The following is a 25298-nucleotide window of genomic DNA, read 5'->3' on the forward strand; positions in this document are numbered from 1 at the left end:
AAGGAAAAAAAGTAATTCTGATACTAATCTTACAATGAAGAGTAATACATTTATGCAGGTGCTAAAAGTGCAGGTGACTGTCCTCTCAGGAGAAGGGTGCTTGCATTTGTAGCCCTTCCACTGTGCTATTTACACACAGACTGACAGTTTCACCCTGTACTCCCTCAGTGATGTTCTATTAGTAATAAGAGAGCCTATGACTTTGTGATTTTTTAATATTTAATTCCCTCCCCACAAATGCTCTCCCCAGTAGTCCAGCTGCCCTTAGAGCTGAATTACTGCTCTTTCTCAATGCTCCTTTCCCTCCCCAGGAGGTGAAGCTATGGTTCATTATTTCAAATTCAGATTGCCTGTGCTTAATAAGCTGGTGCCTGCCTGCAAACTTTTCAGGGCTTTTTCTAAGGAGAATGACTGCCTGCCTGAGCCTTCAGGCAGGGATAGAAAGCTGCTATTGCCAAGAGCAGCAATTACTCCAGCACACACCATGAATCCAATTGGAGAGGGGTATCTGTACAAAGATGAGAGGATTACACCTTTGAACAACTCATGTCCTCCTTCATGGGACATGCCACCAAGTAAAGGTGAGAACATGAACCTGTCTCTGGAGGAATCCCACAAACATCACTTTCTTGACCCCGTCTCTATATGCACACAGCCACTGAATCAGAACAGAGACAAAAAAACCAATTAGAGCCCAGACCTTATAACACAGGTCATTGCCACACACCCCTGCACCAGAGCAGCGCCGTGCTAAGAGCCTGTACCACAGAACAAAAGTAGCTCCATGCTTCATTCACCTCCCTAGGGCTGCACACAGTGAGAAGGAACTCTTGTAGTTTACTTGTCCCCTTCTTTACCCCTTAGTCTGGTCCTATTTCTTCCCGCTGCCTTCAGGGCACTTAATCCAATACTGAACCAATGACTCCCCCCACAGCCCCTGTACTCCTGCCTTAGGTTTTTAAGTTAAACTCAGCAGTTTCATCTCAAGCTCCTCCAAAGCAACATGACAAAACCCAGGCTCATGCTGCAGGCAGCCCTACAACCATCTCCTGCTCCCTACCATCTCAGAGATATCTTCCTCCACCAAACTGAGATACAAACCTAATTATACTTACCAAAACCTCATCCTTGCCTTTTACCCACATACCTTTCCAGAGGAGAGCTCCCAAACTGCCTCTCCTGCCTTACAGACTCACCCTGTAAGGATGTGGGGCAGTGAACCGCCCCCTCGCAGGTGGGCTGCTCCTTAATGGTGGCTCCTCTGTGCCAGCTGCACCAGCCACTCTGATTGCTCCCACCCGGGGCCTCCTGTGCTCCCAGCAATGTTGGTGGGCTCTCAGGGCTGAAGGAAGTGTTTGGAGGAGTTCACAGCTCCAGGGCTGTTTACCTTGGTTCCAGGAGTAGGAAACTGGGTGTTCCCCTTTGCCTGGTAGGCTGGAGGTGCCAAGGCGCTGGGCTCCCACGTGCTCTGGGGTTGCTGTGCACAGCTCCAGCCCCTCTAACCAGAGCTGACCTGGGGCTGTGTAGGCACCAGTGCTGCCCTGGGCAGAGCTGGGGCTGCAGGTGCAAGGCTGGCATTTGGTGAGGGACACTGGACACATAAGAGCTCCCTTTTCCATCATCTTTCTCTGACTGGTGAAAGGATGGCTCCTCACACACCAGGAGGGAAATAACTGTTCCACTACAGGCATATGAAGGGTATCAGTATGTTTTGCACCAGCCTAACTAACCACAATGTCTCCCATCACTTTTTCCAGCCTCTAAGTTTTAATTAAAACACACACAAAAAGTTTTATTATTATGACTGTAAGGAAAATTTGTAACATATGTATGAGCATGTCACAAACAGAAATAATAGGTCATAGTGTCACCCAAAAGTACAAAGCCCTATTAAGGGGAGAAGGGTTATTCTTAGTGCCTCTACAACTGAGACACATTGTGCTGAAGACAGGAATACTGTAAATTATATATGATGGCAGCAGGCTAACTCTCTTTCTATAGAGGGCAATCACATCACTCAAAATACAAATGCATAAGCCTGTAGCCAGTCCAACTGCCATTTTCTAGCACATTTAAATGCAACTGGGCTGGCAACCTTTTTGGGACTTTTCAAGCCAAGGATCAAATGCTTTTTTTTTAATCTCTTAAAAACAATTAAACAAAAATGCATCCATTGAGACTGAAGGATGTAGTCTGAACACTGCCTTCTCTCTAATCTATACAGAAAGTCCTCTTGCCTCCACTCTGCAAGGCTATATTTTTCTACCCTATCACATAAGAAGAAAGTGAAAATAGATGTTTTCCATTGCAGCTACTTATTTTGGGATCCTGGACTCCACCAATTGCTGTACATGAACCCCTACAGATGAAAAAATAATGCAAAATCCATTCAGGCCCAGCCAGAATGAATGACTTCCCAGAAGGCCCATTTATTCACATTAAGAATTTCCATCTGTGAGATTTACACCTTCCTAGATCTTATGGAAAGAACATGTACCTCTGAATGCACATTTCAGAGTTACAGATATGAGACTGCTGGTGGAACAGCAAGGACTGCCTTATACATGATAGTTACTTTTAGTAAGGCAAATTATCTTTGTTCTCTACTGTGCCTTTCACAGACATTAGGAACTACACCCTGGGTGTCAGGCTCAAGTCCAGAGCAGGCATTTTCAAAAGCTTGAATGTCTTTAAACCCAGGAGCTTTCTTAAGGACAATCTACAAGTCAAACAAAAATGACAGCATCAGACATCACAACTCCATGTTTAAAGGCACATTCTCACTACAGAATTGGAAATAAAAAAGAAATTCATGAAGCATTCCTGTTTGCACAAATGTGGGGAGCCTGAAGCAAAGAGCTAGCTAGCCAAACACACATATTGGGGTTTGAACCTCAAGAACTCTGCAAATACAGGAACATCTCTGGCTTCAGCCACATTGCTGCCTTCTGCCACACTCAAGTGTGACAGATATTCAGGATATCCCTCCTTGTCCCTTCTCTTCAATCTGTCTGTTCACAGAAGTCACATTGCTTCCCTTCCACAACTAAGTCCCAATGGCAGAGCTGACAGCCACAAATCTGAAAAGTCAGCCAAACTCAAGCAGCAGCTTGCAGCAGATCAGCTGCCCTTGTTGATGTTCACTGTATGCAGAATATTCTCCCAGGCTTCTGAATACTTTGTTTTTCCACTGTTTATCACCTGAATCCTCTTTAGCAATCCCAGCTGAGACTCCAGGGAGCATGAACTGCCATTTCCTATTTAGCTCAGTCTTGCAAGGTGGGACACTTACCTTAAAGAACCATTCATCATCTCCATCATGACCTGTTTACAGTTCCTGTGAACAAGAGCTAGAGAAGAACCTTGCAGGATTAGGTCCTACTTGGTAAGTTTTGCAAGAGGTTACCAGTGCTTTGCTACAGCATTGCAAAAGTAAGAAACTTTCCAGAATCCCAGCTCTTTTCATGAGTTCTAAATTCATTCAGAAATAAACTTACCTATGCACAGGTAATGAACCAATCAGAACAAACACAGAGAGAATGACACATACTGCTATAAATTGAAATTGAATCACAAAGGTACACTATAGTTTGTCCCCTGAGTATCAGGAGGCCCTAGGGATCTAGAATGTCTGTCCCATAACTAGACTTCAATATATATTAATACACAAATTAGTCTCTTCCAGGTGATTTGAAGAGAGTGGAAGAATGGCAGGCATGACACAGCCTTCCTGTACAACCTTAGCAGCATTACCTAGCTTGTCTCATCAGAGCTATAATGGCTACCAGGAATGCCGGATAAAACATACATTAAAAGACTCCCTTAGAAGGGGGATGGCAAAGACAGCATCTACAAAAGACTTGCTGAACTTCTACAACCCTGTGTAACTGAAAAATAAGTACTTATGACTTTACTGTGGGTGCAGCAGTACATATCTGATCCTGACACCTCCAGATGGCAGGAAGCTTCTTTCCAAGATGCTAACAGCTATTTAATGGGCTGTCGGTATTTTAAGGACCGTTCATCACGTAATAGGGCTTTCAATACATGATGCAGTGACATTTGGCTGAAAGTACCTGTGCAGAAATCACAGTAGCTAGAACCAGTGATATCTTTTCTATTTGACAATACTGGCATGGCTGAAGAAAACCCTAATCTTTACATACTCTTCTGAATGTGTTTGCTTTAGCTCCTAAATGATATTACTCTAATCTGTTTCCAGTGGGCAGGAAGAGATCCCTCTGACACTGTCATTAGTTTGTGAGTGGCAATGATGATTTCCAAATGCCATGTCAAACGAGTAGCTGGTGCTGCTCCTGAAGATCACAGAATGCATCCCCTGCCAGCGCATCTCTTCCAGGTGACCTGACATGGAGACAACGGCTGTGCCCAGCCCCAGCTCTCTGCTTTACAAACATGGCACACTACACCTCACAGCTCCGAATGACTGCTCAAAGCATCTGTTGCAAACCCAGGGCAGGTTTTCCTTCTTCCTTTTGTTTTGCCCACAGAATGAGTATCTCCACCTCCTGCATCCAGCCCTGCAAAGATAATGTGCTACAGCAAACTGCTTCCCCAAGATGCTGCAGGTAAACTAGACACACCTGTCTCCAGCCGTTATCATGAACTCAGCATTAGAAACACAGCATTAGCAGCCAGTAAGGGGATGAAAAGGCTATGTCGAGTCCCAGGACAGAGTACTATTTATTTTTTTTAATTAACGATGCTGTTTAGCCCAGACATTGCAGACCATGCCGGTGAGCACCAGCACAGGTCTCCTCCTCCTAGGCTTCATTCTCCCCGATCAGTCACTCCTCCCCAGGGCTGGCTTCGGCCAGCGGGGCAGCAGCCCCCGCAGCCGGGGTGGGTGCACTCCGCGGGCAGCGCCAGGGCTCTCCTCCGCCACCGCCGCGAAGTTTCCCCGTGCCAGCAGCCGGTCTCCGTCCCCACCCCGCGGGGCGCAGGGGTCGCACACTCACCTCTCCTGGCCTGCCTGATCTTGGGGCTCAGCATGCTCCCGGCTGGGCGCTGCCCGCAGCCTCAGCGCCCGGCCCCGGCCGCCGCCCCGCGCATCCCCCGCCGCCGCTGCCGCCGCTCCAGCCCTGCCTCGGGGGCGACGCTTCACGCGGGGCTGGATAAACCCTAATGCATTATTTATCCGGCCTCGAATTAATTCCCATCCAAAGTAGGCATGAAGTGTCTCGGTAATTAGTGCCGATAGATGGGCAGCGCGCAGACACGAGGGCTGGCCCCGGCTGCTGGCGCTAATTGGCCGCGCGGCCGTGTGATCAATGCGATCAATGTGATCAGGGTGATCAATGTGCCGCCGCTTCCAGCGAGCCGCGCTCAGCCCCGCGGCCGGGCTGCGCCTGCCTCCGCGCCCTGCGCTCAACAGATGCTTCGGCTCGGCAAGGCTCGCATCGGGAGCTGAGCCTGATTCAGCGGGGTTTCTTCTGCGCTGGAAGAAATACCGAGAGCGCTGGTCCTGAGGGCGGCGGCGTGCTAGGCCACCTGCTGAGCCCGGCATCCCTCCCGGCGAGGCATCCCGGTGAGAGACGGGGAGCCGAGCGAGAAACGACCCGCTGCTCTCTGCCAGAGAGACAAGTATCTCTCGCCTGCGCTGGCAGACTCGCAGGATGGGCACAAGGGAATGTCCTGATTACGTTTTACATTACATGACATTTTAGCACCCATCATTTTTAATTGTACTGTTTGCTAAGCTCACCCCTCCCAAGGAGGGAGGCAAGTCTGTAGTTGTGCAGCCAGTAATGAAGAGGAGGAAAGGACAAACGTTTATTGACATAGTTAGAAACTCTTATATAGTATCTATAAAATATAAATAGATAATTGGATGATGATTGCATCTGAATAATGGACATGTCCTGACCCTGGGCTGCTCGTAGCTCCATCCACCCAGCAGTTTCTTCTGTGAGTGCCAAAAAGGGGTAAATACCTCCCTAGCAGTGTACCTGCCCTGCAGTATCACCCTGACAAAAGGCATCTGAGATTAGCAGTTTTCTCCTCTTCCAAGATCTATCATATTTTGGATATTGGAGTAACACCCTGTATTGCTGAGTTATACTGACAAAAAGCATCTGAGATTGGCAGCTTTCTCCTCTTCCAAGATCTATCATATTTTGAATATTGAATGCTGGCTATCAAGTCATATCTCCAGTACTGGAAGAGGTTCTCTGGCTCTTTACAGGGGTTGTGCTTCTCAATGTGCAACTACAGCAATAGCTAAGATATTTTGGACCTTTAGCTGCTGGTAAAACCAGCAGCGTATAAGTGTTGGTAAATCTTTGAGGTCACAGTGGCATGAACTCAAACTTACACACCTGTAAGGAAGGACAGAAGACGGATCTGAACTGCTGTCTCAGTTCTGAACGCACAGCCTCCTGCCGCTATCTCTCCACTAATCTGTTTTAGCTGGGTTTCAGCACAGTGAAGAATAGCTGATGGTCCCTTGGCCAGCAAACTTAGCAAGCACCCTGATACTGTGGATAAGCAGGAAGAACATCAGCAGAGAGGCTTTTTACACGCCTGCCTTTCTGACTAACTATTTAATAGAATTCCTTTTATCTCTTTATTTTTAGTAATTCCTGTCTGTTTTAGTGCTGTTTACACATATAATTTTGCAGTTTGACCAGGAAGTCAAAAGGTGTGTACAGTAAACATGACAAGGGATAAAGCTGACTAAACTTTTAACCTCATGGGAAGCACAGAACACTTCATCCTGCTAAGTCATTTCCCATGAAAACTTGATTTCCTCTCTAGGAAAAATATTATATAATGTGAGCTATATAAATAATTATCCTGTTTATGAGTAAAATTGAAACATTCAAGCCAAGTTCAACACTAAATGCTAACTTCTGAGTTTTTTCTTGTTAAATAAAAAATACTCAGTGGAAATTTAACCTGTTTTGCTTTGACTTAAATGTTTTTGGCCCTTCTTAAAGCCATTTTAAAGTATGAACATAAATGAACTTTTAAAGACTAGGAAAGTGTGTGTGGGGGGGATGTTGGATTTTTCCCCCCATTTAAGTACTGGTCTGAAATTTAGATCTAAAATTATGAAACACTATTTGGGGGAAGTAAACTGTTTGCCAAGGAAAGAAAAACAAACCAAATTAAAACAAACAAGCCATCTGAGAGAAAAAACCAAAATAAAATACAACCAAACAACCACCTCCAGCAAGTGGTTCTACACTAGCTGCAATGCTTCAGTCTAGAAATTTAGAGAAATAGTTCCTTATAGAAACACTAAGAGTAGATCCAGTAGAAAGGTAGCACAAGTTTCTAGAAGGAACCAGACACTATAGGAATGTTTAATTCCTAAAGCTTCTCTACTGAAAGCTTAAACTGAAGAAGAAAATCAGGAGGAGTTACCTCAATGATTTTCATTTACCTTAATTCTCCTGTATGAGTTTAACAGCTCCTTTCCATCCCAGAAGCAGAGATGTTCTCCCATGTAAACACACTCTGCAAACATGGAATAAATCTGTGTTATGGTCCTGAAGTGCATTAATAGCCTTAATGGCCCTAATACATCTCACATGGTCACCATTCACACCCTCTGCCCACAGGTCCAGGACCTCTATTTAAGCCCAGGCTTGGGCTTTATATCCAGCTTCAGCTATCTAATAGGAACATTATCCTTTAGTGATGTATGAATTTGGGTTACAATTAGAGACTGTTTTTTTTCAGCTAGACCTTACATTTCCTTCAATGCTATGGATCTACCTGGTAATTAGAAGATTACATCTGGTATTGGTAATTGTTATGCTATGTGAATTCTCGCTCTTAGAGCTCCAGGGTGTTTTCCTAGCTTGACCCTAGACCTGCTTCTTCATTGCCTTAAGCATGTTGGATGTGCTCATGCTCTCATTGAACCTGGCCATTTCTAAATCTTTTCTCCTTACTTCATTCAAATACTATGGGTACCATGGCCTGCCCTGCTGTGCTCCCCCTCTCTTATCCTTAGGGGGAAAAGGGGGTTTGCTGGCTATTCTATTCCAGAGCTGGGCTTGAAAGGCTGACCCATTTAGCAGGCCTTTCGGACTGGGTTAGAAAGCTGCTAAGCTGTAGGCAATAGGAGTTTTTATGACTGATCTGAGTTGAGAGGGCTTGGGATCCCTGATGGCTTGGGATACCAAAGTGATAATGTGCACCAGTTGTTGTAAACCAGTGCTCTCATGGTTCTATTCCTCTGCTTGGTTAAATCCAGAATGAAAGTCTATTGTAGAGCACTAAGCATCTAGTAGGCTAGAAAACAGAAATCACTTGACTAGCCACGTACTGGAGAAGTGCTAATATGTGACTCTTATGGGAATCTAAAAATAAATGTGGTCATTAATTATCTGCTGCCTTTTTGAAATGTGGAAAAACTCTTCTGTCTGTCAGAAGTGTTCCCCATTGATGGTTAAGCACACAAAATGAAGACAGGTGATGTGACTTAGGGATTAGAAAGCTTTAGGAGAGTGAGGAGATGGGGTCTCTTGTCCTAATGACAGCTGATTTCCCATGGCTCCAAGCAAGATATTAAATCCCAGGTCATGTCCATATTAATGCAGTGTTTTGAGATCTGGGATTGGCAAGTGCTATCTAACTGCAGAGGATGATAATGAGTTGCTGCAGTGGGGACCCCCACAGAAGCTATGATTCATGTGTTGGCGCCAAGGCTGATGACTGGAGGCTATGAAACACGGTGGGTGCTTGAGACGGAAGATGCGTGGGCCAGGGAAGTTGCTGGAGCTGTTGTGAGGCAGATTGAATGGATCTCTGTTTCCCCAGGCTGCACAAACAGCATGCTGTCACCTACCAATTAGCACACGGTATATCCTTTTTCCTCCTCCTCATCTTCTGCTTCCATCTGCAGGCCAAGGACTTGTTGTAACTAGCTGACTGATAACATTTTCTTTGCTCATCAGCACGATGCACCTGGATCAAAGCCCAAGATCAAACCACTCTGGACTTTGGCCCCACTGAATCTCAGATACAGTTTATTTAGACTGTAACAAAAATTGCAATCTGTTCTAATATGTTATAAAATGGAATTGATGGAAAAGGGTCCAGAAAAACAAGGAAAGACCACGGTGTGCGCTTTGAGATAATAACTGCAACAACATTTCTTCTGCAAGGCAAGTTTGAATGGTTATGTATTCAGGAACTGTGGAATTCTGCTGAAAAAGTTTGTGCATAAATTAACAACTTTTCAAGTATCTAATGACCAGAAGGAATTGCAATTTGATATAGCCCTTGCTTACAGGCTAAATGATCACCACTTGAAATCTCTTGATGCTGATGATGCCAGCTGACCAGCTGGTTTTCCAGGTGAAATAGGCTACTGGTCTTTCAGCTTCCAGTAACCAGTGATTTTACTGGCAGTCTTAGGGCTTATAGCAAGAAACACTCAATCCATGAAGTGAGGATTTTCCTGTTCTTCTTTGGAGATGGCCTCTCTAGTATCATGTAAACTGATAATGCAGAATGGAGGAAGCTGTGTGGATGTTCTAGAGCAGCTCTGGAAACAACTAGAAGCTCAAAGGTGTCTTTGAGGAAAAAAGGTGATTCAGGAAAAACTTTGGGGATTATCTAATGCCAGGGACAAAGACTGGAACCATTTCTTTGGATTTGGCTGAAAAGTAAGAAAATGCATAAGCCTAATGACATCTTGGGCTTCCCAGGGGTGATGGTTACTGCAGGAGGCAGTGAATGTGCCAAACACGTCAGGGTTGCTAGGAAAGGACAGAACTATGATTCTTGCAGAACTACATTAAGGTGTGGGGATTAAGGGGGACACTGAAAAATAGTAATTTTTAATGTTTTTCAGAGTGAAACTAGGGAATTTCTGGGTGTCTTTATTATTCTTTTACACTCAATGTTCCTTCCCATCTAGTCATGTTCCACAAATAGGTCCAGAGTAATTAATCTTTGATTTCAGGATGTAAGAGTGACTCTCTAGAGAGCAGCTGTAGCTTGAGAGAAGCCTATAACACAGCTGCCTTGGACATCAGTAGGATAAGAAACTACCCTGCAGAGATATTCCTGCCACACTCAACTTTTTCCCCTCTGCAGTGGTGAACATATACCAAGTCTACCTCTACCCCTGTTAGATCTCACTACTATTGGAAATACCTTAGCGTAATCCAAATTTATTCAAAAGAGTGCCCTGTAAGAAAGAAAATTAGGTATTTTATGTAAGTGCCCTACAAAAACACCTTGAGAACTGTATGTTATTTTCCCTCATAGATTAAAAAAGCAGAGCTTGGATTTCTTTCTTTTTTTTTTTTTTTTTGTTTCTTCTTGACAAACATCAGAGAAGTTGATGTGCTCTTTCTGATTTTGTTATAAACAGGGATCTCTGACCATGTCATGGTGCACTACTCTAATGAGAAGAGAAACCTTTGACAGAAATTTTTAGCTTTTGAGAAGCTATTAGGTAGCGCGATTGAAGAGGTGGCAAAAAAATGGATAGACAATTCTGAATGATCTGATAAAGATTTCCTAGTGTGTTTTGTGATGCACCTTCATGTATTACAGGTTAGATTATTATATCTTAGATTATCATATCTAAGCAAGACTCAGATTAGGAATGTAAGAACTTTCTTCAGAGCAGTAAGTGTCTTATAAATCCAGATATTCTAGATTTCATAATCAGAGAGACAAAGTATGTTCCTAGTTTTTTTTTTTAATATATTTTCTGTTTTGTCTTTGTGGTATTATCCTTATTATAGCAGGATCAGAAATGATATGTCCCCTTTAGTACTACAGACTCTTGCTGTTGACATATTCTTAAACATGTCTGCAAGCGGTTTCCTTTGGTAATGAAGATGAACATAAGGATACTGAGACAGGATGGCTCTAAGTATGGCATTGCATTTGCTTTTCAAAGGAAAAGGAGATAAATATAGAATGGATACTACTTGTATGGACAACCAGTGCCCATCTTAATTTTTGTCTAGATGATAACTTTATCAGTGAGGCAGAGAGAAATCTTTTAACCATTGCAATATTTACTGGGGACATGTCAGGGCAGATCAGAGACTTTGAATTATTTTGTTCTGCTCCATACAAGATCTAGTGGATATTTTCCAATCTGAAATAGGATGACAATGACATTTCTGCTTGTGTCTCAAAGCCGGATAAAATAGAGTTAACACAACTAAGGTACACAGAAATAATTTTTTCCCAAATCATATTTTGTTTGACATGTTTCACGTTTGAATAGGGAGTACTCAGACTATTGAGGACTAGGGCACCTCTCCTACAGGGAAGACTTGAGGGAGACAGACTTGGTTAAGCTGGCAAAAAGGCTAGTGAAGGAATCTAATATCAACCCACAAGTAGTTCACGGGCATTTTCAGAGCATAAAATCAAACACCTGGTAGTACAGATGCTGAAAAAGCAGTGCCCCCAGGTTTGGACCTTATAGAAACTCAGAATGGAGCCCAGAATATCTTTCTGACCAGGATGATGATGGTGCAGCACTGGGACAGATATCTGCAGAGCAGGGGAGATGTCAGCCTTCAGAGATTTTTAAGATGATTAGATCAGTCTGGTTTTGGTGCTACTTCTGTTCCAAGCAGAAGGCTGGACTAAGCAACCTCCAGAGGTCCCTTCTATTAACATTTTTGTGAGTCTGTCTTAAAGCCTCTTTTTTGCTGCTATATCTTTTGATCTATCAAAATGCCACTTTTCTCTCTAGCCCTTGCTTCACTATTGCCTTCAGATCATCACAGATCTAAGAGGGCTGCTACTGCTGTCAAATCAGGGAATCACAGTTGAAGATCTTCCCTTCATCATTGTCTCTTTTAAATGGGTGAGCTTCTCACTGAAATTCTCTGTGAAATGCATTCTAATCTTTCTGAACTTAATTTCCTGATTCCAATATAGCAAAGTGTTTGAAATTAATCAAATTTAAATAATAATGAGAGAGTGCTCACAAGCACATCAAAATATATACTTAACTGACCTGCTGGATCAGAATTTATTGGAGTAGTTCACATTTTTTGGATTTTTCATTATGTAAGCAAAGCATCTCAAACTTCAAGATGAAGTTCCTTGACTTGACCAAGTCCCAGTTTACTGTGCTGTTGTGCTCACATCTCTGATTCTAATTGTGTTACCTACCCAGTTATGCAGTCTGCTCTAATCACCTAACAAAACTTGCCAGATTGAGCTTCTTTGATATTCCTGAGACAGGTAGGATGTGAAAGCCTGGAACATGGATTTCTCTCTTGTTCAGCTGTTTCTCTACACACCCCAGACCTTCCCTGCACCTTTGAGAACAGGGCAGTAATATATCCTTTGACAAGGAGCTGCAGGACCTCATGAATCAGCTGCATAAAACACAGGAACCTGGGCAATTGCTTATCCTCTCTGTCACCTATGGGCCTGTAAGAAATTAGGTCCTTGGCTGGGAGAGGAGCTAAAGAAATGCATTATTTAAAACTTGAATGCTATCTCTGCAGAATGAATGTTACTTTTTTTCTTTTAGTGGCAGGAATCAAAGAGCAGTGCATGCATATTTTAGACACCTTGGACTGAAACTGGCATCCTTAGGAATGTATCTCCTCCTGCTGCCTCAGGGAAAAATATAGTCATTTAGTCAGATCTGATTCAAAATGAAACTAGGGTGAAAACTGGAGGCTAGGTGAAAAATGGAGGGAGCTAAAAATTTCAAATGTGCTGTTATTTTAATACTGACCCATTTTTCTTCTGTTTCAAATCATTTTAAGCAGAGAAGAGGAAAATAATGAAATTAAAATAGAGTTGTTAATGACTTCCAGACTTGGAGTTTGGAGGCCCAAGTACTATTTGTGGCTCTGCCACAGAACTGGCTGGGAATGTCATTTCAATTCCTAATGTTACTGTTTCCAGACTGTGAAATGGAGTCAGTAAAACTGACCTCTCTGATAAGCTTTTCAAGATGTATGGAAGAATAAGAAATATTACTTATTATGTGTATGTGTTATCTAAAAATATGTTCCCATGAATATTTTTGGATCAAAATGTTATGGAAACAATGTGGTATTACTTTTAAAAATATTTTCAACTTCTCTATGGGTGAAGAAAATTTAGGAATCATAGTATTTTAAAGCATCATTCATTTTAGAGCAGATATTATTCTATTAAAGATTGTCTTAACTTGGTAATCAGCATCTTGTTTACAAGGGAACCATTTTCCTGGAAGAAGACAAATGCTTCCTCCCTTTGCCTCCCTCAATATTCATATGTGGAGCACTCATTTGGACTATCCAACTGTTTATTTTTATAAATATTTTCTCAGATATGTCCTGCTCTGGAGGTTGTCCTCTCATAGCTGCAGTATGAGTCTGCATAGAGATACTTCATTTGAAAAGTCAGAAATCTGTAGGACCAAAAGAATCCTATGATTCTAGATCCTTAACAAGATTCCTAAGCTTGTGTTCCTGTAGAGAATTTCAACTTGGAAAAAATAAGGTACTGAAAAGTTCTATATTACTGGATTTTCAGAGAGAGCCAAGCTATTCTTTAGAGTTTTATGAATGGAATTTTTGTTTTGGTTAAAAGCAACTAAATAACCCTCTAAAAATCACCCACCTGAACTCCCCATCAATATAATTTGTCTCAGTATCTTCTTGTTTGTTATCCTTCATCTAACCTTACTAATATTTTTGTTCAAGGAAAAAATACCTTTCCAAAACAAAGCATCAACTAGATTAGTTTTGAAAGTATCAACAACTATTTTTTAAACTAAATATCCCTTATGTTTTTTCTTTTCCTAATGCTGACAAAATGTAAAGGTAATTTGCTTCCCCCAGAGTTTCATTCTTCATCCACAGTCTTTTATCTGCTCTGCTACATGCTGACACCTTTATAAACTGTGTCCCTAAAGGGAGAAGGTCAAAATACAGAACTGTTTTCTAAGTGGCTTCTCTGCTGGGTGCCCAAGTAAAACCTGTCCATTCCAGAGGCTGGTGGGAATGTGAAATGTAATCCTATAAATGCTTAAGTAGCTGAAAGCCTGCAAACAGGCAGGTGAGGAGTTATATTTTATGCTGTGGCACTCTACTGTCTCATTTTTTAACATGGTCTCAGGAAAATAAATGGAAGCTGCAACTCTAAGATGAAAATGAGCTGTGTACTTGCAGGTATGTGAGATTTTGGCTGCCTGATGCAGGAGCAGCCCTTGCAAGCCCTTCTGTTGTGCTGCCACCTCGTGACACTCCGGGAGGATGGTGCCAACACAAAAGATGCTCAGAACGAAAACTGCCCAGGTTACTGCTGAGAACCACAAAGCAGGTGATGCTCTCTGGAGCTCAGACAGCAGCTAGGAGGCTGTAAGGTACAGTTTCCTATTTAACATCTACATGGACTAAACTGGCCTGTGGAAAGGGGATAGCTCTGAATATCTCTGGCAGGAATGCCTGTGTTGGGCAAAGGCTGTCTGTCTGAATCTTTCATCTTTATTCTCATCTCATTTGAGGAAAAAAAAAAGTTTGTTGGAAATGAAATAAGATAAGACATTAAATAGAAACAGAAATGCCACCAGATCCTGGCCTACCTCACTAAAGGTTTAGTCATATGCTTGTCATCTGTGCATTTCAGATGTCTTTTAAGATGGATCCCCCTTCTGAGCTATTCTTCCACTTGTGCAGAATAAAGCATAAGCCATGTGCCTGATTTTGACATTTTTTTCCTTTTTTTTTTCTGTCAACCTGTTCTGAGCACAGGTTCTGGTACTACTTTGTTGCTCCATATCTGGATGAAGGGGGCAAACCTCGCAGGTTACATTCTGAGTGCATGTAGGTCCCAGACTTTGACAAGGTAGGTTTCTGCTTCCTTCCATAACTTGAGGCATCTGTATTGTGACTGATGTGCTGAGATACAAAACAATCATTTAAGCTTCACCTTATGACTGCTGTCTGTTTTTTAGACAGCTTGACAAATCTTGTTACTGAATAAGCCTCCATGTGCAGCCTGCCATTCACATTTCCCTGCTTACAGCCAGGCAGCTCTTGAGGGCAGTGATCCCAGACACCCTGTGTCTGGACTGGCATCCTAACGTGCAGCCTTGCAGAAGGAATTGTCTGGTTTGTCAGACCTGAGCCAATGCTCTGCAGCCCTGCAGTGGCACAGCAGCAGAAGGGGCTCCTGTGTGACGTGGGGCTGCTGAAGAGCTTGTTGCACTTCCCTCTTGTGGTGAGCCCCCTGCAAGGTAAGGACTGCTTTCTTTTACCAGTTCCTCCTTTACTGCATGTGGTAGCTACCTCTGGTGTGACAGCTCTGCTTTCAAGTTCTGCTGAATGCTCTGAGCTCCAAATGATCACACAGCCAATGACTAGTTCCTTGTTGCTCTAATTTACCCCCTTAACAAAGTATTTTCTACTTGTACTGTGTTCAGGTTTAATTTCAGGACTAAAATTACCTCTCTGATGAGCAGCAGAAATTTTGTGTATCCTTTTTGGTCCAGTTCCTAGTACAAAAGCAAACACTAATGTAGAATCTGGCTATAAATTAAGTAGAGATGGAGACTTTTTTTCTAATTATTTACTAGCCTAGAACAGGGTTGTTTGAACACCCTAAAAGCAAGATCCCCCAGGGAAGCAACTCACCTTCAAGAATTGTTTGGGTTTTGTTTTCAAAGCAGAACATACCAGACAGCAAAACCACTGTTTTCATCCCCATTCCTTTTGTCCAGAATTTTGTATGACATGGCAAACCAAATGCAATTGGAGTATTGGTTCTATAAATAAAGAATTGAAGAAATGAGAAGATACCTGAGTCTAGTTTACAGTGCTAGAAGAATATCTATAGCAAAACCTGGCTTACCCATGAATAGGGTGCGACAGCTTACTGAGCCTGGCTTATTAGGCACTGAGCAGGTATGACTGTGGGAAAGCAGCCTTCCTGGATATGTGCAGAGTCTCTCTGGGAGCACAGCTTATTGGAGAACAAGGTCACAAGAGCTGGAGTTTATCAGTAGACTTGGAAGCTGCAAAAAAACCCAAAAAGCCAAACCAACCAACAAAAAAAAAAAAGTAGTTAGCAGGGGACATATCAGAGCTGGAAAAATGTCTGCTGTCACACTTGTGTTTGAAGGGTCTTGTTTAATTTGTTTACCCTGAACTTCAGGCTCCCTATTTCCTCTAAGATGATGATGAGTGTTGCTGTAGGCTGTGCAAGCTACAAAACATCCTTGCAGAAAGCAAAGGGGGTGTAAAACAGGAACTAGGACCCATTTATGAAACTGAAGGAAGTGATGTTGTCTGCAGAGATTTTGATGATCCTTCTGCAGAGAGAATAAGAGTAAATATTCTAAGAAAAACATAAGAATGAATCTTGCAAGAAAAGCAGGTCTTGGTCAATGTGGGTTTTGTAATTACATCTTGCGGTTTTATCTGTAGCTGCCTGTGAGAGCTATTTTCTGATATGGACTCTTAGTCTAACTTTGCTTTGCAAATATTTAAAAAAATCATGCAGAACTTCTGTATCATGATACTTTAATTCAACAACTTTTGTGTTGATAAGAAAACAACGAATTCCTGTGTGTCCTGTAGTGAAGAACTAATCTGAGGTACAGGAGGAGTAATGCCATTGGTATGACAATTAAATTTTTTGCACCAGCCTTTCAACTTCCTCCATCTCATTAGGCTAACATGGGTTCTTGTGTGGAGATCATGCGTTCAGTCAAGTTGCCTTAAAATTTCCCTGCACAACACTTTTCTAGTCAGTAGGTGACATTTAATCAAAATAGCAGCTTCCCAGAGGAACTTTCTTTTTGATACTTTTTTCCTTCTGGGAAAAAATATTCTATTTATACAGTTCTTTTTGGGTCTGACAATTTCAAATAAAAATGTTTTCACTTTTATTGCATATCCATTTTACAATGAGGCTTCTTTTTTCTTGTCTTTTTAAAAGTTGATGCTATTTTATTGACTCTGGAATAATTTTGAGATTTATTTAGGCACAGAATTTTTAAAAAGTGTAGCTTAAAATTATTCAGTGTACTTCTGTAGCTATATCATCCAGTGAGTCCCTCTGACTAATTTTTACAAAGGTAAAAAAATGACCAAAGGGTGAAGCTATCAAGCAGCTGGTTTACATGTGCTGCATAATGGTTTGTAGGAAACTATCTCAGGATTGCACAGATTTTGAAAGACTGAAAACCACTGTTGCTGCCCAACATGTAAGATGCAGGCCATTGAATACACCTCTGTTGGTTCCTGTTAAAACAAAAGCATTGGAAAAAATTCATTTTGATTAACGCATTTGTGTTGATGGAGGGAATTTGTTTCCAATGAAACATTTTGAAATAGCGAAATTCAAGTGACAGATTATCCTTAGTACATGACATTGCTGCTGCTGATGGAAGGTGCCAGGGGCACAGAGGAGCAGCTGCAGAACTCCTGACCTTGCTCAGGCAGAAACATGGACAAAGGAAATGGATCACTTTCCTGAGACAGTTAGGAGCTTGACCACAGGAGCAAGGCTGCAAACTGCCCAGTTCTTTTAAACCCACAGCCATGGTGCCAGGGTAGTATGAAACGTCTGGGGCTCCCAGCACAGGCTGGGAGTGCTCAGATGCAAGGGATGCTGGCAGGCAGCAGGCAGGAAATACCCTCCTTCTGGATAAACTGTGTGTTTTCACCAGCCATCTCCCATGGTTTCCTCAGCATGAGCTCCATGTAATGTAAAGCTGCAGGTAGTCACCCGTGCAGGTGCACAGACAGGTGAGTTAGCTGGCAGTCTGCACCGTGTGCCCGTGCTTGGGCTCCTGGCGCCTCCTTCCCCTCAGGGCTGGGGTGCTGCCAAGGGCCTGGGCAGGGAGGGCCCTGGCTCAGCTGGGGCTGCCTGCCAGCACCAACAGAAGCTGTCTTCTCCTTCCACCTCCCCAGGGCTTTGACCTCCAGGGAAGAGCCAGCCCAAGAGGTGGGGTGGGTACGTGTGCCGCTCCACGCCTCCCCTGTGCGTGTGCCCGGGGAGGGGAGCTGAGCTGCTCAGACCCCCTGTCTGCAGCTTCTTTGCTCCTGCTGCTTTTGCCTCTTTGGGAGGATGTGCTGAGGGAGCTGAATGCCTCCTTCATTGCATATTTCAAGGTTTGCTGAGAAAAATTATGAGTGAAAATGATGGTAAAGCAGATGGTTTAAATTTCTGCATTGCCTTTCTCTGCGGTTTCTCTGTCAGCTTCCGTTCTGCCACTGAAAAGAGGGGAGGAAAATGAAACACAGCCGCTTCCCTAAAGAAATGAATAATCATTCTAAGAACATTTTTTAATCAACTTTCTTTTTATCAAGAAAAGATGATGGATTTTAGCAAGAAGGCAAAGAGTGGGGAAAAGCCTGCAGCTAATTCAACTTTTGGACACTGAAATGTTGAAAGGAACATATGTTTAACTTGCTTTTTTCTCGAGATTGAAGGTTACAAATGTGCAGCACAAAAATTTATTGTCTCAGCAAATTCAGCTGAATTTTATTTTTTATATCTACAAGGAGACAAACCTGCTGAAGGGAGAAATACAGGCTTTTCAGTAAAGCCCCATCCTGTTTGGGTTTGCAGTTGGGCTGAACTATGAGCCCTCAGGCAAAGGCAGGGGCACAGCAGTATCCAGCGGATGGGTCTGCTCTTGCCGTAGCCAGTCAGCCATTTGGTGAATGTAATACAACTGAAGCATACTGCAAGTTGTGTTTTTGGGGAAATCTGCATTAGCTGACCTCTGGACTCAGGCTGAAGAAGTACTGTGATTCTTAGCATTCTGAACCAATAAGATAAATTGGTGTGGCTGGTGTCATAGATGTAAAGGCATGAATCTGTTTTTTTTCACTTGTGTGTGGAGACTGGAGTGGCAAAGAGAGAAGTTTGACAAGAAGCAACATGAGGGACAGTATTGGATGCTGTGAGACAGGTGGGCCTTGTAGCTACAGTTACTCTGGATCCTTGTCTCAGAGAGCCAGCTGTAGGTCTGGCTCAGGCAGTCACCATCTCCACTGGGCCATGGATCACATCACAGTGCTGCCCTACCAGATGGCAGTTTCCAGTCGTGTTGGTACAGCTGGCTCCTGGGACCAGGAGATTTAGTGCCCTTTCTAGATGTCTCAAAGTGAAGGTTCCTTTGAACTAGGTGCCCTAACATAGATGCAAATGCAAGTGGGAGACATGTCTTTTTTGTTGTTGTTGTTTCCCTGAGACTGTTGGGAAGAGGACAAAGAAGGATTTTTCTTCTCATTTTTGTACAAAGGGGTTTTTAGCATAAACAACCCAGGCTGACAAAGGGTGTTGTGGCACTGTTTGTTTCTATGTGAACTGTATGTTTGTCTTTAACCCTTGAGTTATTTTTACTACAGATAATTTGGTTACATCTGTTTTGCTCCAGTGAAGCAGAAATTAAGTAGGTGGGTGTGTTGAAACTGGACTTTCAGGCCCATCAACAGTTAGTGAAGTATGAAAAAGAGAAATGGTACTTCCTCTGCTGTGACTCTCCTGATGACTGTGTGTGTCTGCTGGAGTCCTGACATCATCTAGTGAGGAGGTACCACTGGATTGGGAAGATCTCTGGGAAATAAGCATGGTGGGGATGCTGCAAATGACCATCTGTGCTTTTAAAGTGGTAGTAGAAGGATTGAAATGGAGCACACTTAGGCTTGGTTCTGAGTTAGGAAGTCTGAGATGGTGATGTTCTCTCTGGATTGGTATTAATATTCTGTTCTGGATCTCTGTGCTTCTGCCATTCAACTCAGCAGCATGAGTTGGGCTAGATTGCAGCTGGAAGAGGATCAGCTGGTATGTGAATGACCTACAGCAGGAAAGCAGCAGATGTGTTGGCACAGAGCTTCAGAGGCTGCAGGAGCTTGCTCAGCCTGTGCTGAGACTGCCAGAGGCCCCACAGCCACACCAGTGCAGCAGGGGCTGGGAGTGGCTCTGGGGCTCACTGAAGTTGCCAAATCCAGTGTTCTCTGGAGCTGCCCTGAGTGTGCACAGCTCCGGGTGACCTCGCATCTTCTTGGAAAATACTCTCTCAGTTATACTTAGTTTAGCTAATGCTTTCCAAAACATGGTCAGTTTAGAGGCTACTGTATGCATACACCGGTGCAGAGTCTTTTCCTTGGGATCTAAGGTATATTTCTGTTTGCTGCAAAGCTACAATTCTGCTTAAATCCTGGTATAATGTGTAAAGGAATGAACTGAACCCATGATTTTGCTGATTCCTGTATTCCAATACAAGACATTCCCCATAAGGAATGAGAACTGTCCTCTGGGATTGCTCTGTGCCAGGACCACCACTGCATCAAGACAGGTCCCTGTGGAGTACAGGCAATTGTTATCCTGGTTTATGACTTACTAGGAGTCTTCAGCCTGGATTAACAGCACTTTATGCAATGAAGTTGCAGCTTGGTTGGAAGAGAAAGCTGGTTAGTTTTCCTTCTGAATGCTTTTTCAAGCATGTGAATAAAGCAGACATTAACAGAAAACAGCCACCTAGGGTAGAGTCCCCTCAGGTTTCAGTCACTGTAAGGTCATGATCCTGTTGACTCTCAAGATCACCATAAAATTGCTGGGGAGAAGCAGTTGGAAACACTTGAATTTCTTGTGTAAAAATCTTTAAACTCCACCTCCTCTTAAAAAAAACAAACAAACAAAAAATTAGAAAGCCTTTCAGATATGTTATTAGGAAGAATAAAAAAGTAACTAGACAACTGAGAAGTAATCTTCCCCTAAGCCCCTATCTAATCAGGGTTCATTTATGTTGTCAGTGAGCTTATAGTGCTTGTTTGCCTCTTGATCTGAGTAGCTGCCTTGACCATTTCAGTAAACAGGTCAGGGACACAGAGTTCCCCTTGCCATTCAAATGTATTTATTTTAAGGGTGCAGCATTTGAGGAAGGACTACAATAGTTGCCTGACTATTGTAGTTGCACAGAGAGCATGAGCAACAATAGTTGCACAGAGAACATGAGCTTTGTGGTGCTGTATTCCAGTAGTAGTGTTGTAAGCCTTAAATTTAAAACCAAAATGAAATCCCACTCCCCTTCCCCCTTGTGAATATGGTACAGAGGGGGAAATACCTGGTTACTCTTGATGAAGGGAAAAGAATGCTATGCTTTCCAGATTTGTGTGTTAGCTGAGCTGTTTCTAAATTGCTGTGGGAGCTTGATGGATCCTGAGCTGTGGCTCATTTGCTTTTCACTTCTGCTTTCCTCAGGAAGTAAGTGCAGCAGCTAATCAGGTGATTCACAGTGGAAAGTTTAAAGAGCAGAGTGGGAGCTACTGCATACACCAACATGCCTAGAAGGGCAGAAGCAGCAACACTCATTTCTCTGGATATGGTTATTGACTGCAATAGGAGCTACCACATCTAGGAGCCCAGGTATGTCAAGAGAGTGTCTGTGAAAGCAGACAGAACAGAGTGCAATATTGGCTGCCACTGGTGTATTTTGAGAGGATTACTTTCAATTAGTGAAAGATTCTGTCGAAGTTCACTCTAAATTGTGGTGCAAAGACAGTTTTCTTTAGGAAGTAGTAAAATTCCTGTTTTTAGCATCTGCAATTATTAGCTGTCATAACTGTGTTCATTCAAGAGTCATCTTGGCTGCTAATGAAAGGAAGGGAGCATAAAGGAATATCACACTGGAGTTTTGGGATGATCTGAGCTGTGTGTTTCTGATAGTCCATAGAATCCTGGAATTTAATAGTCAAGCAAAGTATATTAGAGCAAGAATATTTAAAGCTGGTAGTCCTAGAACTAGGGGTCTGATATTTTTCTAGTATATCTCTTGTTATCTGAACAATTGAAGTAAAAAAGAAGGCAAATTTTAGTCTTTATTTTGTGTTCATGTACTTTTGGAGATTAAAGATTGCCACGTACACTGAACTAACTAACATTTTTTGAAGACACTTACTGTAAAAAGGGGATCAATTTTGGCCTGAATTTTGGTATGAGACTTGATTCTCTTTTGGTCTTGGTGCAAATTGGGATTTTTTTTACCTGAATGCTTCTATGAACTGCTGAAGGGGGTAATAACAGATAAATATAATTAACATGTCATTAAAAAATCGTGTTTGTTCAACTGGTAAGCTGTTAGTAACAGGATTCTGCTGGTCCTTCTGCCAGTTTTGGTCAGGCCTTTCTTCCCTTCTGTCTTTTCAGTCTGGAAAGATGTAACCACATTGCTGTGTGATTTCACACAAGCTTTATTTAGAAAAAAAGGCAAAAATCCATGAAGTCCCATTTTCTCTCTTTTTCTCTCTGTAACCTGACACTGCATTCCAACTGATACTATCAGATTTATTTGATTAGTCTTCACTTTTATATCTTTTAAAATATTTATTATTTAGATTTTTCTTTTTGTATCATTGTGATACTTATCAAAAAGTATCTTATCAAACTTAAGAATCAAAAAACTTATAAAAACTGAAATAAGCTATTAACTTACACTGAGGATCAGAACAAGTGATGGAGTGTACAAGAGACAACATATAAGACTTTTTCAAAATATCCTTAATACCAAAGATATTTGAATGATGAACTATGTGATTTTGTGGTTGGTCTAGAAGAGTAATTGTCCTCCCAGATGAATAGAAAATTAAAAGGATTTAAAAGTCCTAATCAAATGGTAGATGCAAGAAAAGGCTTCTAGTGGAAATATTTAAAGCATGTCGTGCAAGTAGAGTCAGCAGACTGATACTGGAGTGCTGATATTTAATCTGATATGGCTTTTGTAGTCTAGGTAGTTGGAATAAATACCAAGGAATATCATAATCTTCCTTTTGCTTTCATGTAGTTTTGGAGATTAAAGTGTTTCATGAACACTTTAAATGTCTCACATAGCCTGTTACAAGCTGATCTTCACTAAGGAAGTTGTTTGTGAGTAACTGGTTGTAAGAGTTTCTGTGGAGCTGGGATGAACTCTTTCATTACACAGATTCACAGAGTGAACACTTAGAGAAGCTATCCCTGCTTGCTTTAACTGTGCCACCAACAGGAAAGGCTTCTCAGTCAAGCATAAATAGAAAGAGAAAATTGGTAACCACATTTCCAGGGCCATGCAGTGCAGCTTAGGGAGCTGACTCATCAGTCACTGACCTTCATTTGAGGCCAGTGGAAGCACTTCATTTCACCTCTCCATGACTAATTTCACCATTTAAAGAATCCCTCTGTAAAACACTTTAGGCTTCTCTGTGCAGAAGACCCTGGTGAATGTAGGCACTGGAGTGAGTTACTTGTAAACATTGATTTAGGCTTAGCAGAGTAGCTTCCAGGGTGAGGGATCTCCTTGTGGAAGAGAATGGCTTTCCTATTTGGGATGCAAGTTGAGCCTCACTGAAAGCATAACTGAACTATGCTCACTGCTAGAACAGCACCCAGGCTTTCTCAACCAACACACTCACAGCTTCAGGATGACTCAGGTGGGTCAAAATCCCCACACCAGAGTTAAGTATAACATATGACAAATGTAACTCCCACACAGTCGTGAGGAACAGAGTCTTCCTGTTTACTCTGTGCACTCACCACACTTTCTTCTCATAGGGCTTGTTGTCTTAATACAGATAATTAAGGAAAACAACAGCAGCAAAACAAAAAACGTTGTGGAGTTAGGAAGTTCCAGACTAACTGTTCCTTGGGGACTGATCAAAATTATATAGGCCTCCATCTCCTAGCAAAGGACAGAGTATGGGCTGTGGCAAAATAAGCTAGCCTGGGTGCAGTGTGAAGGACCAGCATTTGCATCTAAGCATAGATGTCTGCTGGGACCATTGTCTTGCTGCACGTGGTGTGGCGCACAGTGATGGTGCACAGTGACAAGATAAATGCCCTGCCCTTCATCTCTGTGGTGCAGCACTACTGCAGGAGTGTGGAAGTGAGACTGGTTCATCTGGCACAGAGTGGGCAGAATGCAAGCAGTAAGCTCGCTGTGTAACTGATGGATGAAGAAGGAAGAGATCCCAAATGTTTTAGTGTGGGCTCATAATTCTAAGACAGACTCATAATACTGTCTTTTAAAATTTATTTTCATGTATGTATGTGTTGGTAATGCAGATCTGACTCAGAATTTTAGTTATATTTGCTTTTTTGGCATCTTTATTGAAATGGTGGAATAGCAATCAAAGAAACACTGTAGAGAAAGAACTTATTTCCCAGAAATGAAGGTAGATTAGTGTTTTTCTTTGAGGGGTAATGATTTTACCCCTCAAAGAGGGGGTCTTTTGATATTTTGAGGGGTCTTTTTAAAGACTCTTTTGAGCTCTTAAAAAATGATATATGGTAAGCAAAATGAGCTACATTCATCTTGGTGACCACTCCCATCTGCCCACCCACACTGTCATAATTTGTCCTGTTGTAGTCTCAGCAGTAGTCAGACAATGACCTAGACTCCAGTAAGCATATGGATGACACTGATGGAAACTGGAGAAGCCTGATCTCCGTTGGTGTAATTGTTGTCATGATGTAGGCTCAGCATAGCAGAGTAAGTTCACAGAGGCTGTGGCAAAAAAAGTAGTGCTGAGTGATCCCCCAGAACACTATGGATGAAAAAATGGATGTAAAGTAGATGAGAGGACTTGGGGTTGAGATAAGGGTACCAGAAGATGAAATTAAAATCACATTTTAATTTTGATGGAAATGAGAGTGCCGGAAGCACAATGCTCCTTCATTGCAGCATATCCTCTTCAGTTTATAGGATCAGAAAAACAAGCAGTGTTGTGAAAATACCTATTGTACAGAGCTGTACATCTGCCACAAAAAGAGCTGAATGTTGCTGCCTCTTGGGGCCAGAACAGCTCTGTGAGGAATCTTTGGCTTTTCCACACAGCTACTATTCCAGATGGGCTTCAGCCCCACTCTAATGGGGCATATATCAGTGATGTGCAGCTAGGTTTAGCATCCATACTCAATGAAGTGTGTAACCTGGCTCTTAGCTAGTGCTCTTCTATTGCAGATCTGCTGATAGTAAAAGTTAGAACTTCTTTTACAGTTGGGGTAGCTGAGGTATAAGGGAGAGGACCTGCCTCAGTGGCAAAGCCGGGGCTGGAATCCAGATTTATTGTGTGGTTTACTGCTTTGCTCTGCCAAAGCCCAGATGAGTTGTGTAGCACATGCATACATCTCATGGAAGAGAGCTTGTTTATGCAGTTGCAGTGTAGTAATGTTCTTCTCCAGGAGCAGGTTGATTTGCCATTAAATTGGACAAGAGTCAGTGACTGAGAATGTTTCCATATTTCTAAACTCTACCTCCAACAGTTAAAACTGTCAGTGTCTAATTTCTTGGGAGTTGACTGGTAAGAGGTGTAAATAACACAGTATATTTATCTCACCTCAGC

The 25298-nt window shown here is 42.4% G+C and overlaps 1 protein-coding gene across 1 annotated transcript in view; it reads right to left on the reverse strand.

The window, feature by feature from the left end:
* Positions 1-5479, reverse strand: part of ARHGAP22 (Rho GTPase activating protein 22) — a 123318-nt gene extending 117839 nt beyond the window's left edge. Inside the window, exon 1 of the mRNA XM_066555118.1 lies at positions 4980-5479. Coding sequence (XP_066411215.1) covers positions 4980-5013 — 34 coding nt within the window. The 5' untranslated portion in view covers positions 5014-5479. The remainder of the gene's footprint in view (positions 1-4979) is intronic.
* Positions 5480-25298: the final 19819 nt, after the last annotated feature.

The sequence above is a fragment of the Molothrus aeneus genome, chromosome 8 (assembly GCF_037042795.1).
Source record: "Molothrus aeneus isolate 106 chromosome 8, BPBGC_Maene_1.0, whole genome shotgun sequence".
Lineage (NCBI taxonomy): Eukaryota > Metazoa > Chordata > Aves > Passeriformes > Icteridae > Molothrus > Molothrus aeneus.